Raw genomic sequence first — 23,116 nt, 5'->3', positions numbered from 1 at the left:
TTTATATCAAAAACCTTTTAAGAAGTCTCTTACATCTACTATATTGCTATCACCTGTGGAGAAGAGATCATTTAATTTCCTACCCTTGTCTTCTCAAAAATCTCCCACAAAACCCCACTCAACCACAGCCCTGTTATGAAACAGGAATTCAAGGATGGTTTGGTGTACAATGCAACACCTTTTTCAGAAACATTCATCTTTCAAACTGGCTTGCAAGGTTAAAAGAAAATTGCCAACTTTTTTAGGATCAAATTCAATTATATTTCCATTCAACAAGATGTTTTAAAATAGTTCAGGAAGTGTTATCCATACAGTAAGAGAAAAATCATTATATTTCACTAAGGATATCAGGAAAAATACTGTAATTCTAATGTTTTTAAAACAGCTATATAATTTATTTGACAGTTACTTTAAACCTTTTCTTTGGTAAAATGAGTTTGACAATACAAGAAAATGGAAAAAATGGTTTCCTCAAAAGATATGTTTGGCGTTTGTTCACATTTAATAGAGAACAAAAAGGCTATTTTTTCTTAATTTGCAAAATAATAAGTCCCCCATAGCTTTAAATGGATTTAAATAATATTGAAATTTTTAGTGAACAGTAAATGAATATTTTATTACTGGTTTCTTTCTGTAGGGTTGCTCAAAAGGAATGAGAAGGTAGCCTCTTATTTTCAACTAAGAACAAGTTCATATTAAAAACTAGGTGAGCTCGGGGTCAGCATCCCTTTAAAACTTCTATTTCTATGCAAATAGGAAGTAAGCTAGGAGATTATACCCCTTGCAATATGACAGTCATTTGAATGCGATGGTGGGAGAAGCAATAATGTAAATACACTTACCTAAGTTGCTATATGTTGCACTACAAGGGCTCAGGTCAGAAGAATCTGAAGCTTCCTCCCTTTCTTCCCCTCCTTGTGGGGCATGGGGAGGTGACACTGATATGACTGAGGCACTACCTCCATTGTCCTGCTTCACAAACACAGCTCTTGGAATACGAGGGGACAAATCTTCCACTGTGGTCTTCTCTGGCACTTGACTGAAACAAACAAAACAATATTCATCTGGAGACCAAAGCTATGTGCCTTACCCTACCAACAAAACACAGTGACATGTTTAGTATAAAGCAATGAATTGGGAAATGGAAACAAAAATGCATCCCTTTTATCTCTTTACATTTTTCACAATTACTTTTCTAGCAAGATTTTTTCTTGCTTAGCAGGCATTTAATTTTGCAAAATAGCAGAGGGTTATAGGATGCTACTTAATCAAGTACAGTCAATACATGTAATGTGTTTTGGTACAATACTGTATCATGTGACATCTGTGGCATTCACTGGACAGCACCCAGGTTAAAGGCATTTTTATCAAAGACTTTGCTTCAATGGCAATTATACATTACCGTAACTGTAGCCTTAACTTCCTAGGGAATAATACATCTTTATAGCTATAGTTCCATATTTTGGCAACAATATAAGAATTATTACCCTTTGGAGAACAGACCAATAGTCCATTTAATCCGGTATCTTATCTCCTTACAGTCATCTATATAAAATAGTTTAAGAATTAAAACCCAGGCACTTATGCATCAAACCAATTAAGTCTCTGAGGACTAGTAGCAGTCCTTAAGCAAACTGTGAAGACTGATAGATTTAAACCAGGGTAAAACTGTGAAAATCACATATTTAGTCATTTAACAGGCCTGTATTTACTGCTTAAAGCTTAAAAATGCTTCAAACCATTTAGTAAAAAAATAAGTAATATGCCCAGGTTTACCAATCAACTGCTGCCTATTGCAGTTTTATCAGCAACTATCCATAATCATGGCATTTGTAACAGTGGCATTTTTATACTTCTCTCACATACCAGCGCATGTGTGTGCATAGGCACGCACTCCCTCACATACACTCTCTCGAGCGCATACGCATGTTAGACCAAATCTTGAGTGTACGTATTCTGCTCCTAGGATTCAAGCCGGATTCTGCAAGATGCTGAGAACATTCTACTCTCACTGATTTCAACAGAAGCTTAGGGTAGGCACTTTATCCAGGAGAGGCTCTCCACCTCCTAGGATCAAGCCCTATATTTGCACAACATTGCAACTTTTAAAATGAAAACCTCAAGCTCATCCCTGACTTTAGCTAAGAAGAACACATGAGTCTGTATTTTTTAAACACTGCTTGTGAAAACAGGCACGGCATCTGATTTTCCAAAAGAGCTTGTAATCTGTATTTACATATCACAAGGAAAAATTTTGTCTTTGGAGACCTGTCATAAATTGCAGAAATGTCTGCCTGTGCCTACCCACAAAACTGACAGGCCAGAAAGCAAAAAAATGAAGATTTTAAGCAATCTAAAATCCAGACTACAAAAGTCTAAACATGCCTGTATTTTGCAAAATGGAAGATTTCATGTACCGTATGCACATGCTGTTTCCATTTTCACACTAGTGGAATTTTGAATGCAGCCTTATACAAACAAAAGCCATCAAAACATGTTAGTAAAACAGACACAAAACGGCAAGTTTCAAAAAGCTGCAACTTTAAATCACTTAGTATCAGAATTGTTGATCAATCTTTTTGTTCACATGCATAGGAGGGGTGCGGACAGCATGTTACATACCACACTAAAGAATAACCTAAGGCATCTCAAATTAAAACACACATTAAATCAAAGAAGCAGAAAAGCTTTTAACACCTAAAGAAATAGTTTTAAAGACTTGAGGTTATCCTACATGCAAACATCTTATACATACCTGCACACACTTCTCCAATAATTTTTTTCCCCCCCAAAGAAATTGTCTCTAATATCTTTGGTACTGATACTACCATGTAACAAGAATTCACATATCTCATAAAACAATTTTAGTATTGATCGGTGAGATACAGAACAGTGTCATTCCCAATCCTAGACACGTGCATGCACATATACTATATTTAAGTACAGAAGCATTTGGCCAAACAAAGTAAATCAACAGCTAGAGAGAAAGAAAAAAAAAAAGAGAGAAAAAAAAATGAACTCACCCACTATACTCACTCACACAATTCCCCATTAAAGGAAATTCTCTCAGGGCCTTCTTGAGTCTTTTAATCATGTCTTGAAACTCTGGTGAGCCATTGATTCCACAGTGTTCTGGTGTGCTACAAGTTGTGCAAGCTGTGAGCAACAAGGCTGAACTCTGCACAGAGTGATATCACCTACTGCACCTTGCTGTTTACCTTACAGGGTTGGGCTGGGGGAAATGGCAAAATACCTTAGGGAGCTCACTGTGACCGAAACTCTGGCCCAGCCTTCTTAACTCTCTCACTGCTGTAGCAGAGGAAATAGTTCACATTTTCATCTGGGACACTATTCTATCACGCCAAATGTATTCTTAGCCCCATTAATTAATTGAGAAGAAATCTGAACTGTAGTTATGACACCAAATGCATCATAAACCTCTAAAGAGCTCAAACTAACCTAACTTTAAAAGCACAGGAAATATTTTAACCTCCATTCAAAGCAAGATTAGTATTTAGAAGAAACAACTTCCTTTACAATCACAGCAATAAGATGTCATGTCTTGATATTTAGGAGGAAGCACCCTGCTTTTATAGCTGAAACTATAAAAGGCAAGGGGTTATGTGAGATAAAGGCAAGACACCTGAATACACTGACTCAGTGAGTTCCTGTATATTGGAAGGTCAGCTGTGACTCATCACGAGTGGAAAAGAAGTAGGAAGAGAGAAAAAGAAAACACTTCTTTACTGTTAAAACATCAGACCCAGAACGCATTAATATTCTTGCCTTATGTGAAAATGTAATTGCTTAAAAATTGTATTTGTTAGCTTTCTGGAAAAGTAGAACAGGTAAGAAAACTTATTTGCCATAGTGATAACTGTTCTCTAGATGACTGCCTCTCTGAATTGATAAATCTCATTATTAGCACTCCTCCGTGAACAAGCTGCTTTTTCTTTAAAACAGTGCCGGCTGTTTTTGGGTTCTGATGGTATAAACAGAGAATGCAAACCTATTTGCTTCCCAGTCCTTTTTAGGAATTACCCTACAGACAGCACAGGCAGGCAGTGCAGGCTTGCCATATAGACTACTATAGTCATATTAATGAACCACAGTTATTGTAGTAACAGGTCCTTTTTCCTCCTTTGAGAATTGCTTTCATTCTTTCACCACCTTAGGGGAGGCTAATGAGCGGTAATGACCCTCCTGGAGATGGGAATGAGAAAATGATGATCAGCCTGTTTCTGGAGTTTGGATCAGATCTAGAGGTGATGTTTTGGGAGTGTTGGAGAGTACAGAACTCTGTGCAGGTGTACTGCATATCAGTGATGAACAATGTCAAAAAGAGGAAGTTCCTTTGACCTCTGCAAGTGCTCCGATATCCCATGGTGGTTGTCATCTGCAAGGTAATAATAATTGTGCATACCTAATCTGAGATGAGCTGGCCTGAGGGGGAGCAAGACTTGCTCTTTTACTGATGCATTCTAAAGCCAAAAGAATTTACAGATACCATGTGCTGGGACCCAGCTGAGACACTCTAGATACCTAAAAGTTGAAGCCATGAAACCAGAACTCCCTTAATAGGATTAAGGCTTGAGGAATACTTCTGGCAAGGTAATGGCCTGACTGACACGGAAACTGGAAATCACCTACAACAGGAATTGGAAGTCAGGATGTAGGACCACAGTATATTTGTTACTCACTGGCTATGTCTACAGTTGTTACTGCACAGTCATTTAATACTTGCAAACACAAGTACTAAATGACTCAGCAGTAACCAGAGTTACTGCACAGTAGTGTTGCCAAATGGCTTTTACATGATGCTGACTGTGTAGTAGCTCATTACTACTGCTTCGTATCTGCGTGTGTTTAAACCCTTGAAAAGTTGTACTAAGTGCTTAATATCTAGTGGCAATGAGTTCTACAGGCTAATTATGCATTGCTTAAAGCATCAGTTTCAAATTTCCTCCCTCTTCCCCTCTTTTCAGAACTTTCCCCTCTTCCTTGTCTTGTAAGAAAACACAAACAGGAGTGAGGATTTACCTTCTCTGTATCTATAGGAGGTTAAGTCCCTTCTTAAAGTTTTCTTCTCTAAACCATTTCAGACTCTCCCATCTGTCTTCATGCAGAAGTGTCTCTGTATCTTTAATAATTTTTTGCTTACTCTCTGAACGTCTCATTGCTTTTAGAGCTTTTGGTCTTTGGTAGAATAGTATTGATTTCATACTCCCACCAATCCAAAAGACATGGTACAGGACTTTCAGTTCAGCTAGAGAACCTCCTCTTGAGTTCCTGAGGCTTTGATATCAGCTCTAAGTGGCTCTATGTAGGGACTTTAACCAATGTCTTGGTCCCTTCCTGTACAATTTTCCAAAAGAACTTTAGAATCCAACAGGAGTTGAGGGAAAGGAGTAATGAGATAAATGGTACCTGGCAGGGATGCTCAGTCCTGTCTCTGGATAGACAGCTGGCATGCTTTCTGATGGTGAAGTAACTGAGCTGGGCTTTGTCCCACTTGCAGAACAAATAATACAGGACTGTGTCTCTGAAGGCTTATTTATATTACTGACTGTATTCTGCCTGGTGAAGTCTACTAAGGTAATTTTTTTTACCTGCTGATAAAGAACACTTACACTGAATTGAAAGGAAGTATGCTAATCCTAGATCAAGACTATATTAGAGTTAGTGAAAGCAGACTTCCTTTTGGACCCCAAGGCACCTGAGCTTCAGATGATGTCTACAATAGCCTGGGCACTGAAAAATTGGGGTTTGGTTTTGTTTTTAAAGCAGAAGAGAATCCAGAACAAAAAAGAAAAGGGCAGAATGAGGATGTGATATGCTGAGAGAGTGGTTTGGGGTTACATACGCCACTAGGACCCTGAATCCGTGTGGTGGGGAAGTTTCCCTTTGGACCCCTAGGCACCTGAGGCTCAAATGATGCCTGTCATTTTATTTTCTGATTCCTTAGGGATGAACACTGCTGTTGACCCAAGAATCACTACTACTTTTTTTTTTTTTTTTTTTTTTAAATGAAAAACATTATACTGGTGCTCTATTAAAAAAGCTCTTCACTCCAATACCTGGAAGGCTGATGAAATGGCTACTGAAAAAAAACAGTTGACAGAGGGGGCACAAAATGATATCTTAAGTGAGCAGTTAACAAAAGATTGCCATTCAAAGCAAGAGCCCCGTCTAGTTGTGAAGGAAGCATTAGACAAAGTCTCAGTGTCTGGATAATGTGATCTATTCTTTGGATGTTTCCTGTACGTTGGATAAATAAAGACATGTACATAACTGACACGTCTACGTTCTGTGGAAGAAGGTTGAAGGTCTATGGACTTCACTTAAGTAACAATGATCTTGGTCTAACTGATTCCTCTAAGTAGCAATCTGTTGGCTGAATGGGTCATAACAAAAGCAAAATTTAACTTTAGCCACAGTGTGCTCCACCTTCCATAAAACTGGTGTCAGCCATGATCTTCAATCATGCAGCCTCCTGTGTCAGAGACAGGAAGCATTACCACCCTGTTAAAATATTTCACACCAACATAAAAGAACTTAGAAATCCTGCAAAGGGGCAGCACAGGGGATCCAATTTTAGATATGAACCAGACAATAAGTGCTGAGATCTATGGTCTCTGCCAGTGATCTATGGTCTCTGACCAGTGCAAGCAGACTGTTGACTTATTTTTCACAGCACTCCACAGCCAGAGTTGCTGTGACTGCTATGATAGAGGGCTCTTGAGGATGAAGTGAGTGAGGAACGGTGGTGGGTGTTGTACATGTTCTGTAGGGTAAAGAATATCTGTTTTACATTCCATTTTTTCCTTATGCCCCCTTGTAACTAAGGGTGCACCGATAGAAATTTTTGGCGCTGATACCTATAGCTGATTTTTAAGGAGGCATATTGGCCAATACTGATCCGAATTCCGATACACAACCTGGCAGCTAGCAGAGCAGTGTCTAGCTGATAAGTCTGTTGTGGTGGAAGAAGCGGGTGAAGGGACGGGATGGGTGGAGGGGGGCAGATCAAGGCCCCTGTGGTGAGGGAGGGAGTGAGGCTGAAGTAGGCACTGCCCAGCTGAGGCAAGGCATGGGATGGAGCATATATTGTCGCGTGGCAGGGTGGGCAGCTCCTGTTGCTGCGTGCACCCCAGGAGGGCACGGGGTGCATGTTCCCCCTGGAGCTGTGTGTGGCAGGGTGGGCTGCTGCTGCCATGGGCTGGGGCCAGGGTAGTGCCAGGCTCTTCTCAACGGGGGCTGGGCCGGGCTGTGCTCAGGGCGGGCAGCGGCAGCACTGGGTGGGGGGATATGGGGCAGGGGGGCTCCAGCCACACCAAAATTTGCTGTAGCCCCCCCAACCCCCTCTCCCAGCGCCACTGCTTGGACAGCCCCAAACACAGCCAAGCCGAGCCCAGCCCAGCCCCTGTGCAGCCCTCCTCAGCCCCGTGCAGGCCCAGGGACACATGCCCATGCCCTCCGGGGTGTGCGCAGTAGTGGGAGCCACCCCCTCATTCCCCCTGGATGGGCTGCAGCTCCACCCCATGCCCCACCCTGCCCTGGCTAGGCAGCCCCTGCCCCAGCCCCACTCCCTTCCTCACTGTGGGGGCCTCGATATGCACCCCCTCCCCCCCATGCCCCTTCCCTTCCATCACAACAGACTTACCAGCTGGATGCAGCTCTCCACACTGCCAGGGTTTGCTCCTCACCACCTACATGCTGCACTGAGGCTGTGTGCATGCCCAGAGCTTTTATTAGCCAAATTATCAGCCACAGCAGGCAAAAAAAAAGCTGATTTCCGATACAGTCAATTTTCTTTATATTGGTGCCGATCTGATATTGGACCGATGTATCGGTGCACCTCTACTTATAACCTCTTTTCTTTCTATCTTGGAGTCTGTGCAGATAAACCGCAAAACCCTGTCAGTGACTTCCTATAAAAAAAAAAAAAAATCTCAGCTTTCCAGGAACAGCAGGATTAATAACTGGACCATCAAACCAAATATCTGTGATCTACGAATGCAATTAAAACAATTACCAAGATTTTTAAAACAATAAAAGTCACACTTATAAAGGTTAGACCAAGCCTCTGCACCGAGTCCTAAAAAATTAAAAACACCTTTTGGTTTTCAGAGAAACCCTCAAAAATACTAATTCCATATCTGCTAGATTCTTTTTTTAACCACAGTGTAGATAACCTAATGCCAAGGAGACACAAAACTATCTATGGATAAAACACTTGAGGGACCTGTAAAACAGGCTTACTTATTCCTCAGTTCAAGCTGCATATCCTGCAAGCTCTGCTGTGAGTAAAGAACTGGCCTTTTCAGCAATATCATAGCCAGTGTTAAAGGCTTACGAAGTTATCAATCCTCCACCACCTCCATAATCCACTGCAGGGTAAAAAGTATTGTCAGTTCTTCCTGTTGGTACACCTTCAGGATCCCCTACCACACTGACATTGTTCTTAATACTATCCTATTTTCCAGGTTATCAATTTGGTCTCTCAGTGAGCCTCACAGATGTTGGGATTTTCAGTCAGAAAAGTGTCATGTTCACCAACTGTTATCTTCACATATTCAATTTTCCTGTAAGCCTTCTGCATTCTTTATCTGAAGGTTTAAACTTTTTTTATTACATATATTTTGGTGTACATTAACATTAGCCTTTAACTAGCATTTGCTGAGCTAATACAAAATCTAATATTGTTTGGCAAGTCAGATGCATTTCCTATTGGTGTGCATGTCCACACTGGCAGACCTGGCTGACAACTACTGGAAAACTGAGAAATAAACTCCAAATCCTTCAATATGAATAGCTTATTTTCCAGCATTGTAGGGGTCTCTCCCCCTCTTCATCCTTCTGTTTAGTAGTGGTCAAAATACAGTAAAAATCAGTTATCTTATGGCATTAAATTACATGAAAGACAACAAAAATAAAAAACTGAAAGGAGCAAAAAAGAAGGATATCTACTGTATCCTGTTCTGGCTGCACAACTCTTTAAAACTTAAACTATTATTATTTAAAAAAAAAAAAAATCCATAACAGAGGAAGTCTAATTACCCATGGAAAATTTTGACCTAAGATTTTAGACTGTATCATTATGACTTGGAGGGGGAAAATGTGGGTGATGTGGGAGGAAGAAGAGAGAGACTAACTGTGATCAATAGTGACAGTACAAAGACACTTCAGGGTAAACAAGGTCAGAACATCATCCTTAGGGTGGCTCAACACAAGGCATCTTCAGCCTACACCTGAAGATGCATCATGAAGGTAGTGATACTTCTTAAGGTCATGTACGCGTACTTCTCTTTTATCATTTTATGGCCTTGTTTACAAGTATCAAGCACTTGCAACCCCTGCTGACATCAAATGGTCTGATGGATGTTTAGAACTTCTGAAAATCTGGCCGCATCTAGAATGGAAATCTTTTTCCTACCTGCCAGTTTTCTTTGAGATTTCTGACACAAGTCCAACAGCTTGGGTTACAACTCTTCCAACCCAGCAGATGTGGACAGTATACTACACTAAGGCAGTGGTGTCTGCCCTCACCTGTGGGCCCCTGGAGCTCCTGGCTGAGACTGAGCTCCGGCAGCTCCACACTGCCCCTCACATGCCAGATCTAGCATGTAGGGTCATAGCCTGTGGGGTTCCCCACAAATTTGTGGGGAGCCTCATGGACTGGATGACGTTGTGCCTGGGGTTGGATCTGGCCTGCAGGCCGAGTGTTGAGCACCCCTGAACTAAGGCAATGGACGCACCAATAACCTGTGGCAAGTCAAGCCATCCCCATTTAAAAAAAATTAACACATGACATAATTCCTAAAATTGTTTAAACCTGCCTCAACAATGGTAAATTTAAGCCTGGATAAATTAGGACTAAACCTGTTACTCAGCATGAGCCTGAAGTTTGATGCTGGCACAAAAATGGTGATCACAGTCTTGGGCTGCATCAACAGGAGTACTAAACACAAGATACAGGAGGTTATGGTACTACTTTACTTGGTACTGACTAGGCCTCATCTAAAGTACCATATGCAGTTCTGGGCTCCACATTTTCAAAAAGATGTGAGGAAGGTAGAGAGGGTCCTAAGGCAGGTGACAAAAATGATAAATGGCTTAGAGGGTAAGCCACACAAGGAGAAGTTGAGACACAGGTATGTTCAGGTTGCAGAAAAGGCATTTAAGAGGGGATATGACAGCAGTCTTCAAATACTTGAAGAGCTGCCATACATATATACTTTCTCCCTCTTTTTTATCATTTTGTATAAAATTTGTATAAAATTTTGTAAAAATTAATAATGACTCATTTGGCAAAATTAAGTTTTATTTTAAAATAGTTACAATCTGAAAATTGGTGGGGCAGCTCCTCAGATGGGGGAAGATACATATAGCACCACTAAAGTCAATGCAGAGAGGAGGTGGCCCAGTGTACTTATCCTAAGTAAGGTCTTAGAAAGTGGTGAGACGATAAGCCAGTGATTCTCCACCAGAATGCTCTGACACCCTGATGTGCCTTGAGCTCCTTTCAATGGTGACATGGGGTGCCATACAACATTAACACTATTAGGTATGGAAACATGATTCACAAGATAGTCCCAGAGATTTCAAATAGAAAAACCATAGCTATCGATTTCTGAGTTCTTTGCAACAGCAAAACTGCTCTACTGTTTTTATGCAGTCAAAAAGAGTGAAAACTAAGAGTTGGCATTTTCCAAGGGATACCTCAAATCTATCCAGGGGTGCTTTGAATCTAAAAAGTTTGAGAACCAGTGGTATAAACAAAATAATCCCATTATTATTTTATGTATACTTTTTGGTATGTTGTATCATTTTATATTATGGTATAAAGTGTTAACTGCACATTAACTGGTCCTGTTATGTGATAAAGTTAATCATCTCACCCTCCAATTAATGATAGTTTAATAGGTAGAAGGTAATTTGCTTCTTACTTCTCTTCTGCAGTTTCAGTCATCCTATAACATAAATACTATCTTAAACTGAAAAATCAAGGACTGTTTTCCTGAATCTGTGCAACACATCCACCCTAATACACTAATAAACATGAAGCATAACTCATAATAATAGGTGCTGTTCATATTAGAAAGGTGCAAATCAAAGATACTAACCAATACAATGTAAAGACTGTAAAAATACTATATGTGCACACGAAAAAATTTCTACAAAACTCCTAGATTGGTTCTGCAAAATGTATAGTACACTTGTCTTTTTCATTCATGTATTCATCAGTATTAAAAGTGGCTTACCTGGGAATTTTTTTAGGAATCTGAGGTGGTGAAGAATGACTCCTTATCTTTTGTTCAGGATCCTCTGGAGACTCCTCTTCCATTTCTGCTTTGCCTTTTTCTAATCCCTCTCCAATGGGAGACTCCACTCCAGCTTTGTTCTTGTGGTCAAAGGTTGGTTCAGTATGTGCTGGTTCACATCTGTACATGAAAACAATGGATGGCTTCTCACTGGAATCTGTTTTTGTCTCACTAAACCAATGGTGACGTTGAACTGGAGGAGGTGGGAGCATATGAATGACAGTGCCATCAAGACCCACCAGTTTCCCCTTTTCTCTTTCTTTCTCTTTTTCATCTTCGTCATCGGTCTTTCTGCGACGGAAGAAGCTTTTAAATGATATCCAGCGCTTCGGTTTTGCATCAGCAACTCGTCGCCCTTCTGAATGGAGTACTGACTCAGCCTCTGTTGATCTAGTGGGACTGGTTGGTTTGTTCCAGTTGCTAAAATGTCTTTGCAACAGATTACTTGCATGATAGGGTGAAGATGTGGAACGTGGAGGAGGGAATGGAGGTGCCTGCTCAGTTTTGGGAGTTGTGGTGCTATGGATGCTGGTTGCTGTCTTTGAGGAAGGAATTGGCTTTGAAAGTGTATCCTTTTGCATTTTAGTGGTAGTGCTTTCTGTGGACTTGGATGCCTCAGTCTCACTGCTGGGCTGGGCTGTAAAGAGGGATTTGGGTCGTACCAGAGTGCTTTTAGTGGTATCTGCATCAGGCGGTAGGGAATATAATTCCTCTGCACTACACGATTTGGGTCCAGATTGCGGTGTTCCTGGAGGAGACTGTGGAGGCTGGATAGAAGCCACAATCTGTGAAAGAACTGTGCTGGCATTCTCTCTGTTGCTGTTTCCAATGGAAGCTTCTTGTGCCCCTTCTACTCTGGCTGCAGAGTCTGGTGCTGAGTTCTGGTTTCTGGTCGGGGAACTGTGGCCGGAACTCTGACTTCTTTGTGGTGATGTCTGACCTTTGCTGTGACAGCTATTGAACTCTTGGACTTTCTGGGCCACAGAACCCAGTTTGTGCTCTGTGCTACTGGAAACTCCTTTCGCTTGAGTAAATTCAGTGGGTTTGTTGGCTACATCCTCAGACACTTTGCTTTCTGTTTCTATTTCTTCATATGTATGGCTTATCACACTTGAAGTTTTATCTTTGATGGACAGCTCACCACTAGTCCCCAGAAAACTTTTATAGATGGCTAAGTTATCATATGCATTTGGATTAATTACAATGGGTACTTTGATTGCATTCTTGGAACTCCTTGCATAAGTAGGCTCATCATGAATGATAATTGGGAAAGGTGGCATACCAGCATTGTTGTAACTATTGAATTTTATCTCAGACAAATTGGGTGACTTAACTGGGATAGTTTTTGAAGAAATATTTGTGGCTGTAGGTGATGTAGGAGCAGATTTGTGGCTGGTCTTTCTAGGAGGGATAGAAGGTCCTGAACTGTTAGCTGCTAATTCCACTTTGGCTATCTTCTGTCGTGGGCTTGTACTAGAAGTCCATACTTCCTGGTATCTGATTGCACTTGATTTTTTTAGATTGGCATTTACTTTCCCAGATGATGCAGGTGTAACAGGTGCATGTGGAGCTCCTGGTGAATTTGAATTAGGGGGTGTACTTTTGGTTTCTGAGCTTTCAGTCTGACCTTCCTTACACTCAGTAGTCATGGCTGCTGACACATCGACTACAGTATAAGGCTTACACACAGGTTGTTCCATATTGACCACTCTGTAAGGTTTAGCTTGTTCTTCTATAGGAACTAAGTTTATAGTAACTGCTTGACCAGTAACATCTGGAGAACTTTTGCTTTCTTGCTTATCACTTTGCACAGCAATCTTGCCATCTTTCTCTTCCAGTCTAAGTGCAAGGACTGCCTTGTGTGTCTCTACAACTTCTGTAGTGTTTCTGGCAACTTTTGACATATCCTTTCCTTGCTGATTATCACAAAGCATCTCATATTCTGGTTCAATCAACTTGATGTCCTGAGGGGTACTGGGAGATAACCCTCCATTGCAGAGTTTTTGTGATGAACTGCTGGTTGTTCCAGAGCGAGACTCTTCAGTCAAAGAGGAATCAGGAGATGTGGAATCAGAAGATGCCATGCTCTGCATGCTTTCCTGTCCATAAAGGATCACAGCCCCTTCTCCATAACCATTTAAAATTTCATCATAGCTATCATCATAGTCCACAGCACAGATCCGCTGGAGAGACTTATTCCTTAGAGGCACAGTGTTCCATTTTTTGTCAGCACAAAAGTGGACAGGAGACAGGGTGTTCGCTCTAAAGTTAGCAAAGCGAGGTTGGCCCCTCATGCGAATTTCCATTGCTAACAGTTCTTCATCACTTTCATCCCAGCTCTCATGCTCTTCTTGCATGCTGCCAAAAAATGTATCATCTTCACTCTCATCACCACTGGAGAACTCTGGATAACAGAAACGCCCACCTTCGTTACTTATTACTTCAGTGCTGCCACTCAGAATAACATGTTTACTATGTGCATCCTTCACTCCAGCCATCATGCAACTTGGAGGAATCTTTCTTTCTAATGATCTTTTATAGCAATTATTTATTCTTCCCAAGAAGGTTTCCCTTGAGTTCATTTCATTTCCTGTTTGCTGAGGTGTGGTATCCAAACCTGCAATCTCCTTCAGCACTTCTGTCAGTCCATTATTATTGTTATTTGGTATCTTACCTACACTATCATTGTTGCCATGAGGCCTATGAACATGACTATAACCTTCAATTTCATCTTCGTTATTATTGTTCAGTGGTTTATTGTTCAAAACTGCTTTGTTTCGGTTCCATCCTGAAACTACAGGCTTATTCTCACAATGATCTGGTGTGCTGATTTCAGCACATACACTCTGCCCATCTACCACCATCATGGTGGGTTTCACAGCTATAGTGGGTTTTTTTGCAACAGGAGGTCGGAAATTTCCTGTATTTCTACCACGCTGATTGTTACTTTGGTTTGCATTGGTTTTCAGATTACTATGGGAGAGGGGAGCCTTTTCAGTTGCAGGGGGTAGTTGGTGCAAGCTTTTAGGCTTGAAACAATTTTTACATTCACCAGGTTTCCAAACGTGTTCAGTGAAGGTGTTGCAAGCAGACATTTTCACAGAACTTGGCACCTGATGTTCCACTGTTCAGTGCATGGTAAGAACTTCATCCATTTGTTTCCACTTTGTTCACTTATCCTGGCAACTCTTTAAAGTGGTGATCATTCTAAAAACGAGAGAGAATGAAGGATAAGAATGGGAAAAACCAACACCAGTCAATGACATTTGGTGAATGACTCTTTACTCATATTCTCATTTTCTCCTTTTGCCACACTCTTAGCAATGACATAAAAGAACCACGTTATCTCTTGTTGACAGCTTATCTCATCTTACTCGCTTCTAAAACCAAACATCTGAAATGCAAAACAGGTCGTATATAGAGCACGCATCCTGTGTATAAAGATTAAAGACAAAGAGCTGGTTTTATGCTTGGCAACTATGCCTGTGTAAATTTAGCAATGCTAACACACTGAAAAAAGTGACAGTGACCGAAAATATATAATTAACCCCTCTGCTAGTTCAGGGCCATGGACTTTTTATTTTGCCCCCAAAAAGATAAATTTAAAATTAAAAAGTGCATCTTCAGAGAAACAACCTCCAAATACAAGACAAGAATGATTAAAGAATATGTTCTGTTTTCTCAGATGGTGTTTAAATAATTTGTTTTAGGTTCAAAGGTGAAAAGGTTATTGCTTTTGTGGGAAAGCTTGCCCAAGTAATTCAATTTAGTTTAGTTACCTGACCAAAATATCTTCCGTCTCTTTAATCATTATTTCATTAAGATCAGATTATTACTGGGCAAGAGCTCTATCCAAGGGATGACTGGCAACTCCAAAAAGAGAACAAGATAAAGGCTAATGGGACAGTATCTTCAGAAAATCTTACCCTGTGCAGTTTTATCACGGTGTTTCATAGTATGATTTAGGTCAGAAGGGACCTAAATAGATCATCTAATCTGACCTGACCCCCACCCCCACCCCACCACTGGCCTGAGCACATGCTGGGATCACACGACTCCAGACAGGTGTTTGTCCAACCTCTTTTTGAATTTACCCAAGGTAGGAGTGAGGACCACTTCCCTAGGAAGTTGGTTCCAGATCCTAGCCACCCTAGCAGTGAAACAGTGCCTCCTAATCTTTAACTTGAACCTATTCTCCAGCAGCTTCTGGCCACTGTTCCTCGTCAACCCAGGTGCTGCTGGGGGGAATAGGGCCCTTCCTATTTGCTGCTGATCTCCCCTAACAAATTTGTAGGCAGTCACCAAATCCCCCCTCAGCCTCTGCTTGCTGAGGCTGAACAGGTTCAGGTCCCTCAGCCTCTCCTCATACGGCCTGCCCTGTTGCCCTCCAACCAAGCGGGTGGCCCTCTGAACCCTGTCAAGGCAGGCCACATCCTTCTTAAAGTGAGGTGCCCAGAACTGGATGCAGTACTCCAATTGAGGCTAGATCAATGTCACGTAGAGGGGGAGCATCACCTCTCTGGACCGGCTTGAGATGCATCTTTGGATGCACAACAAGGTGCGGTTGGCTTTGCTGGCTGTGGTCTGGTATTGGCGGCACATGTTCATCTTGGAGTCTATAATGACTCCAAGATCCCTTTCCACCTCTGTGCTCACAAGGGGGGAGCTCCCCAGCCTGTATGTATGCTGTGGATTCCTTCTCCCCAGGTGCAGCATCCTGCATTTATCTACATTGAACCCCATCCTATTACCATCTGCCCACTTCTGTAGTCTGTCTAAATCTAATTGCAGCCTCTCTCTCCCTTTGAGAGTGCCTACCTCTCCCCACATCTTGGTGTCATTGGCAAACTTGGACAATGTGTTTTCCACCCCCTCGTCCAAGTCGCTGATGAAAATGTTGAACAGTGTAGGCCCCAGGACCCATTATTCAGATCCCGCCAGGTCGAGTACAACCCGTCCACTACCACTCTCTGGGTGCACCCCATCAGCCAATTTCTGACCCATCCAACTGTGTAGGCATCAATGCCACAGTCACTCAATTTATTAATGAGAATGGGGTGAGAGACGGTGTCAAAGGCCTTCTTAAAGTCCAGAAAGACTTTACGTCCACGGTGACACCATCATCCAGGGATTTAGTTATCTGGTCATAAAAGGCCATCAGGTTGGTCTGGCAGGACCTGCCTTTGATGAACCCATGTTGATTTCCCCCCTGCTGGCCCCTCACAGATGTGATCGTTGATAATTTTTCAAGGATTTTCCCCAAGACTGATGTGAGGCTTATGGGCCTACAGTTTCCTGGGTCCTCCTCTCTCCCTTTCTTATAAATGGGGACATTAGCTAGTTTCCAGTCTCCAGGCATCTAGCCCGTGGACCACGATCGCTCATACAGCCGGGCCAAGGGCACAGCAATGACCCCCGCTAGCTCACTCAACACCTGTGGGTGGAGGGCATCAGGGCCTGCAGATTTAAAAACATCCAGCCTTTCCAGAAGATCCCTAACTACTTCTGCGCAGACCCGAGACCTGGCAGTGCTATCCCCAAGATTGCCCCTACCAGCAGTGGGAGAGCTGTCTTGGTTCCTGTCCAGGAAAAGAGACAAAGAACTTGTTAAAAATTTCGGCTTTCTCGTCTGGCATAGCCACAAGATTAACATTTGAGTCTACCAGGGGCCCTACATGTGTTACATTTTGTAAGGTTAAAACAGAGACAATAAACTGAACTTAAATCATGTGTCAATGGCAAGAAAATTTCTTTTGGTCACTGGTATCTTTCACCTGCGTTTCTCCAATACAAGTAGATGGTTCCCTCAGCTAACTGGAAAACTATTTGAACATGAGCTTGATCACTTCCTGAAACTAATCAGCCCTAAGAAAAAGAAAAAAAGAAACACAAATGATCTACATACTATGATTTTTGAAACACGCAGGGCTTAAGTCTTTCAAGAACCAATGCCCCACTAATTTAAATAATCTAAAATAATTCCTCCCTGATGAAACTTCAAGGAATCTGGTCCAAAGGGTTTATGATTTTTCATGTAAATACAAAAGAATCAAAAAGCAATATCTTCTGCTGTGTTACTGTTTGAATAAACTATATACATTTTTGATCACATAAATAAACATAAAATGTAAAGTGAGTTAATTAACTTATCCAGTCAAAAGTATAGTAAATGTATCTGACTCAGTGGTTGGCATTGTATCAACAAAAAATGTTATATTAGAAGTAATCAAAAACATGCTTTTATTACAGTGTTGTATACAACAGAAGGCATTAATAAAATTTGACACTTGCATTTATCTGTCAGTCACGATGACTGCAGTACTATGTTTTGGCTCAGTGCCTTTCTATTTCAATTATGATATAAGAAAGCCATATTAAGATACCAACTCTGTTCAAACACCAGATGGGGCTGAAGTCTAACTGTGCAAGTTTCCTCTCGCATAGTACCAGACCTCTCATATTTCATTCATTGACTAAATATGTTTAGAGACAAAGCTTTTTGCTGTGAAGACAGTGCCAAAAGCTCTCTCTATGACTGAAGTGATACAAGTGTTGTTAGATACAGATCTTTTCAAATGTTAATACTATGGTTTTTATAGCACTGAGTAAAATTACTTTTCTTTCTTATTGCTTTATTGAACTTTTTTAAGCTTTGCTAGTTCAACACTCCACCACCCCATGTTTTCTTATTACAAAAGGTACTACGAGAAATAAGTCTCTAGAAATATATGAGAGAGAACAAGCAGACTGAAATCTCTCATTCTTATCTCCTTACTTTCATGAAGCCTTATAAATAAGCAAATAAAGCTATGCTGTCCTGATTCCAAATTAAATGTTTTCTTAGAAAATACACCTCCCTATTCCATAAAATATCTGAGCAAACAATTCAAACAAAAGGGGAAGTGCAAATGTGTTTTTAAAGTTTGGCTACCTGGTACCGTACCACTGGTACCAGGGTACCGGAAAGAACACCCTGCCTTTGAAATCCCATCACAAAATTGACAATTTTATGGTTACACATTTTTTGCTAATTAGGTTTTGGTAAAAAATGGCAGAAAAGTGGCGTATTTCACATCTTCAGCTCATGACAAGGCTTTAATATTATTTTACTGGCTTTATTTACTCCCTCTTGGTCAGGGATACTAAGACTGATCAACAGTTTTCCTACTCAAAATCAGAGCTAGACTGAACATGCTGAAAAATGAATCTGAATATCATAATAAGAAATGTAAAAGCAGGTTATTTTTTGGAATAAAAAAAACTTCACTCGAATGAGCATATAATATGATGCATGGTCACTGCTGTACATAATACTACATATCCCAAAGGCACCACTCTAAAAATGTAGCTTTAAAAAGAAATTATGCACACAAAAATGTGTGTGAGAGTACGTGCATTGGTGCACATAAATGCATAGAGAACAGACTAGACATATATATGTACTTTACATTTTTAGAACATTATCACTTAATGTAAGTGGTTTTAAACATAACCACGTGATATCATATGATTTTCTGACATAGCCTGTGAAGTGGGTAAAAGTCATTCATTTAATAGCTCATAAACTACAGATTAGTTTCCAACTGGTTTAGACAGTCACAGGGTGCTAGATTTGTGACCATTCCCTGTAACGTCCTCTGAAATCACCTCCAGCTGTGAGACGGGAACTCTGAACCTTCCAACTATGGGAAATTTGTACCAGAAAAAAATGGAATTCAAACATCTGTAATTTTCCTATTTGAATACCAAAGGCAATTTAGCTACTACATTATAGACTGAATTCATAGCAAACCTGATGTTCTGTAATAACGCATACCTAAGAACATGTTTTCCTTATATTCTGAATGGTGTTCTGAATGTTATTACCAGCAATTACTGTTGCTTAAAAGGGGGGCAGCAGACTCCACTGAAAATAATGAATATAAATAAAAAGTACATCGGGTTGAGAAAGGAATGGTTTTAAATTTCATTTGGTTCAGATACTTGTTCAAAAGACAAGGTGCTCGTGAAGTAAACTAGACAGGCACATATATGCTTGGATATTCTCTTATCACTCTCCAGATATTTCAAATACCTACTCTGGCCCTTCCTCCATAGTCTGCACCTTTCCAGTCAAAGACAACGTAACAGCTGAAGCAGAATGAAAAAAAAAAAAGATGCTGATATAATTTTTTAAACCCCTAATATTTCAAAGCACTTTACAGAAATTAGTAAGTATTACCGATATAGTTTATATAAGGTGGGCTTAAATGACTTAAGGTGCATTTAGTAGGTCAAATGCAGAAACCAGAACATAAGTCCAGATCTTGCCTCGTTATTTGGTGCTCCAGTTACCGAAGAAATGAGTTGGTAAAAGCATTATTAGCCAAATAACATCCTGATGTCATTGGTATAAACTAAGGACTTCAACATCTATGCAACTGTTCATGTGAGGGCTGAACAACATACATTTCTGTGAGCTTGAAAACAAAACTTTGAATTGAATTTTTCAAAGGAGCCCAGTGAGAGAAGATGACAGATTCAAGGGTCTTAGGGCTGAAGAGATGATCTTGAGACACTTTGATATCAGGTCCTTCAATCCTAAACAGAAATGCAGAGGGTATTCTTGTGGCTCTTGTTTATTGACCTCTTCCATATTGTGTGCATAGCAGCACCAATACATGCATTTCAGACGTTGTCCCTCTTTCTTCCATACATTTTGGACATTTTTCCTTTGTTCCTTTCCATAATTTCAGACTGGCAGATAGATCTCCCTTAGATGCATGCTGGCTGAATCAAATGAAGGCCTTCTCCACTAATACTTTATTATACCAACATAATCCAGTTAAAAGGAACTTAATTGGTGTGCGCCATTCCCTACGATTTCAACATTTAAAAAAGGTATAGTCTCAGTAAGTACCAGATGGTGATGCACACTAATTAATCAGGCCAGCTCACTGAATGAGCATGTTAAAATGAATGCACCTATTAGACATGTGTTCTCAATACTCTATAGTGCAAAAACCTCCCCTTGAATGAATGCCTGTTCCATTACTGAGCAATATGGACAAGCATATAGTGCAATCATTTGCACTTGCAAAACCACCACTCTTTTGTCTCTCTTTAGATTACTAAATATCTCATGCCAGCACAGTTTTCTTTTTGATAATCCTCTCTTAAGGAATGAGAGCATACCTTCTGTCTGCCCATTTCAGGGAAGGCTCCAGCCATTTTTATACTCCACTATGAGTTATAGCCACCAACCTTCTCTCGACAACACTCTTATTGTTGACAAGCAAGTAACTAATGACTTACCAACTGCCAACCAAGAACACTACTGTGCAGTAGGGCTGTGAGAAACAGCACCATTTTGTTTCAATTTCCGTTTCACCGGGATAGTGTTTCTCATTTTGAGTTTTGTTTTGTTTTGAAAGCACTGTTCCATTTTGTTTCATCAAAACTGTTTCATTATTTTGATGCTGTTTCAATGTTTTGCCCATAGGCTATAATGGGGAATCATGAAAATGCCTAAAACTTTGCCATTTCTTGCCTGATTAAGGTGAAACATGCAGGGATGGTAGCCCCTTCTGAGGGCATGAAGCCTGCCAAATTTCAAGGGAATAGGTGCAGAGGTTTCTGGGAAACTACACCTCTAACTGTTCAAAGCAAAACTCATTACACTTGCCAGCAGCAGCAGCCTCCTGTCATCCAGTCCACAGATCCAGGGGCCTACACTCCTGGGAGGGCTGCAGAGCTGTGCCAGACTCCTCCCGAGGGTGTGAGCCCCCAATCTGTGGGGCTGTGCTAGACTCCTCTTGAGGGGTGCACGCCCCCAGATCTGCATGCCAGATGACAAGAGGCTGGTGCTGCTGCCTTGGGCCTGTGGCAGCACCAGTCTTCCCAATGCTGGGTGCTGGCTGTGCCCAGCACTGTCCCAGGTGGCAGCAGCAACCTCCTGTCATCTGGCGGACAGATCCAGGGTCCCGCACTCCCGGGAAGAGTCCGACACAGTCCCGCAGCCCTTCTGGCAGTGCAGACCCCTGGTCTGCATGCCAGATGACAGGAGGCTGCTCCAGCTGGGACCGGTGCTGGGCACAGCCTGTGCTGAGCACCAGAAAGATTGGTGCTGCGGCTGACCCCAGCTGGCAGCGACTGCATGCTGTCATCCAGTGCACAGAACCCCTGGGAGGGCTGCAGGGGCTGTGCCAGACTCCTCCCAAGGGGTGTGGCCCCTGGATATGCGTGCTGGATGACAGGAGGCTGCCACTGCCAGTTAGGACTGGTGCTGAAGCCAAGCAAGCCCAGCCCATTTCAAAACTTTTAAAATGTTTCAAGTCCCCTTGTTTCATTTTGAAGCTGTTTCAAAGGCTTTTGTTTCATTTCAATTTTGCTGCTTCGAGCTCAAAATGCATTGAAACAGCTTTGAAATGAAACACCCAGCAAAATTTTGCATGGCCCTACTGTGCAGTCCTAGGAGTGAGAAATGTACAATGGGAATCCAACTTAGATATCCTGCACAGGAGTGCATAAATGTCACAAGGGTGCTAGACCTTGTGGTTTCCTTTGCCAGGCACAGATTACAGTGATTTGGGTGTGCACAGATCATCAGAAAAAGTTGTATTAGTTTATTAAAACAAGGAGAAAATTCATGCAGATTTTTTTTAACATCTCAATTTATCTTTTTCTTTGAGTTCTTAGATTATAACTCTGGAAATCCCCAAACTCCATGAGCACCTTCTACCAGTTGGGAGCAGCTCTTGGAACTGCTCCATTGTCCACTCAGAGCCATAGTTTACCAACCAAGACAGGCTGCTGAAATATAAAAAAGTATAGCACTAAGAACTGTAAATCCAAAGAGCTGAGGCACATGCCTGGTATAGCATGAGAACTAGAAAGATCAAACTAACTTCTACCTCTGAAATTAACTGTCACATTTAGATCTTCTGTACAGCTCCACATAGAATAACTACAAAGCTAACTGCAACACCTGTGGTTTAAAATGACTACAGGAGGGGTAGTACAACTTTGTGTTCACAGAAGATATGGTCCAAAGATTATAGCATGCAAAGATACCCAATGCTTTATTTATATACAGCACCCAAAGAACAGTGCTTTGAATAATCAAGCAACATTTATTAATGAGGTATGAAATAAACAAAATATATATAGGATGTTAAGTGTTCCAGCACAGCTCTGGGTATACAAAACAAAATAACATTACAATGCTTAATATTTTATAGTGTATCTACACCTCTCACAGGTGTGTAAATCTAGATTGGCGTGGGCAAAATACAGCCTGTAGGACAGATCCAGCCCACCAAGGAATTCTATCTGGCCTGCAGTGGGTCCCTCGGCCCTGTGCAGTTCAGGTGCAGGGGGCAGCTTGGGCCATGGTGTGTGCGACTGATCTTACTTCCCGTGGCCAGCTGCTGCCAGTATCTCCACTGCCAGACCTGGCCCCATTGACTGGGCATCTCAGCCTTTCCACCCCACACCCATCACTGGGGATGCTGGACAGAGTGGGCAGGTGCTCTATGGAGACTGGCCCAGGCCCCCTGTGGGCAAGGCATACTCAGCTGGGCAGATGGGATGGAACCACAGGTGGGTGGGAAGGGAACATGGAAGGTAAGGAGCATGTTTTAGAGTGGGGAGGGCGGTCAAGGGCCAAGATCATGGGGCAGTGACAGCATGGAGTTGGGGCCCAGGGCAGAGCTGTGATCCACTCCCTGCATGTCCTTGCCTGTGGAACTGGTACAGGTTAGCACCCTCTCAACAGCTCACCAAAACTCCTTAAGTGGCCCTCCAGCCCAAAT

At 41.6% G+C, this 23,116-nt stretch overlaps 1 protein-coding gene across 4 annotated transcripts in view; it reads right to left on the bottom strand.

Moving 5' to 3' along the window:
* PEAK1 (pseudopodium enriched atypical kinase 1) overlaps positions 1-23,116 on the bottom strand; it is a 214,737-nt gene that overhangs the window by 39,954 nt on the left and 151,667 nt on the right. For 3 of the 4 annotated variants that reach the window (XM_090028736.1, XM_090028735.1, XM_090028737.1), the window contains 3 exons: positions 11,265-14,531; positions 3,024-3,140; positions 843-1,039 (listed from right to left, as the gene is read on the bottom strand). In XM_090028736.1, coding sequence (XP_089884862.1) covers positions 843-1,039; positions 3,024-3,140; positions 11,265-14,419 — 3,469 coding nt within the window. In that variant the 5' untranslated portion in view covers positions 14,420-14,531. The remainder of the gene's footprint in view (positions 1-842; positions 1,040-3,023; positions 3,141-11,264; positions 14,532-23,116) is intronic. The other variant, XM_090028738.1, reaches the window with a different exon arrangement.

The sequence above is a fragment of the Crocodylus siamensis genome, chromosome 15 (assembly GCF_052110815.1).
Source record: "Crocodylus siamensis isolate JL-2025a chromosome 15, ASM5211081v1, whole genome shotgun sequence".
Lineage (NCBI taxonomy): Eukaryota > Metazoa > Chordata > Crocodylia > Crocodylidae > Crocodylus > Crocodylus siamensis.
The sequence above is the reverse complement of the archived record's forward strand: the minus strand, read 5'-3'. Positions and strand labels throughout refer to the sequence as shown.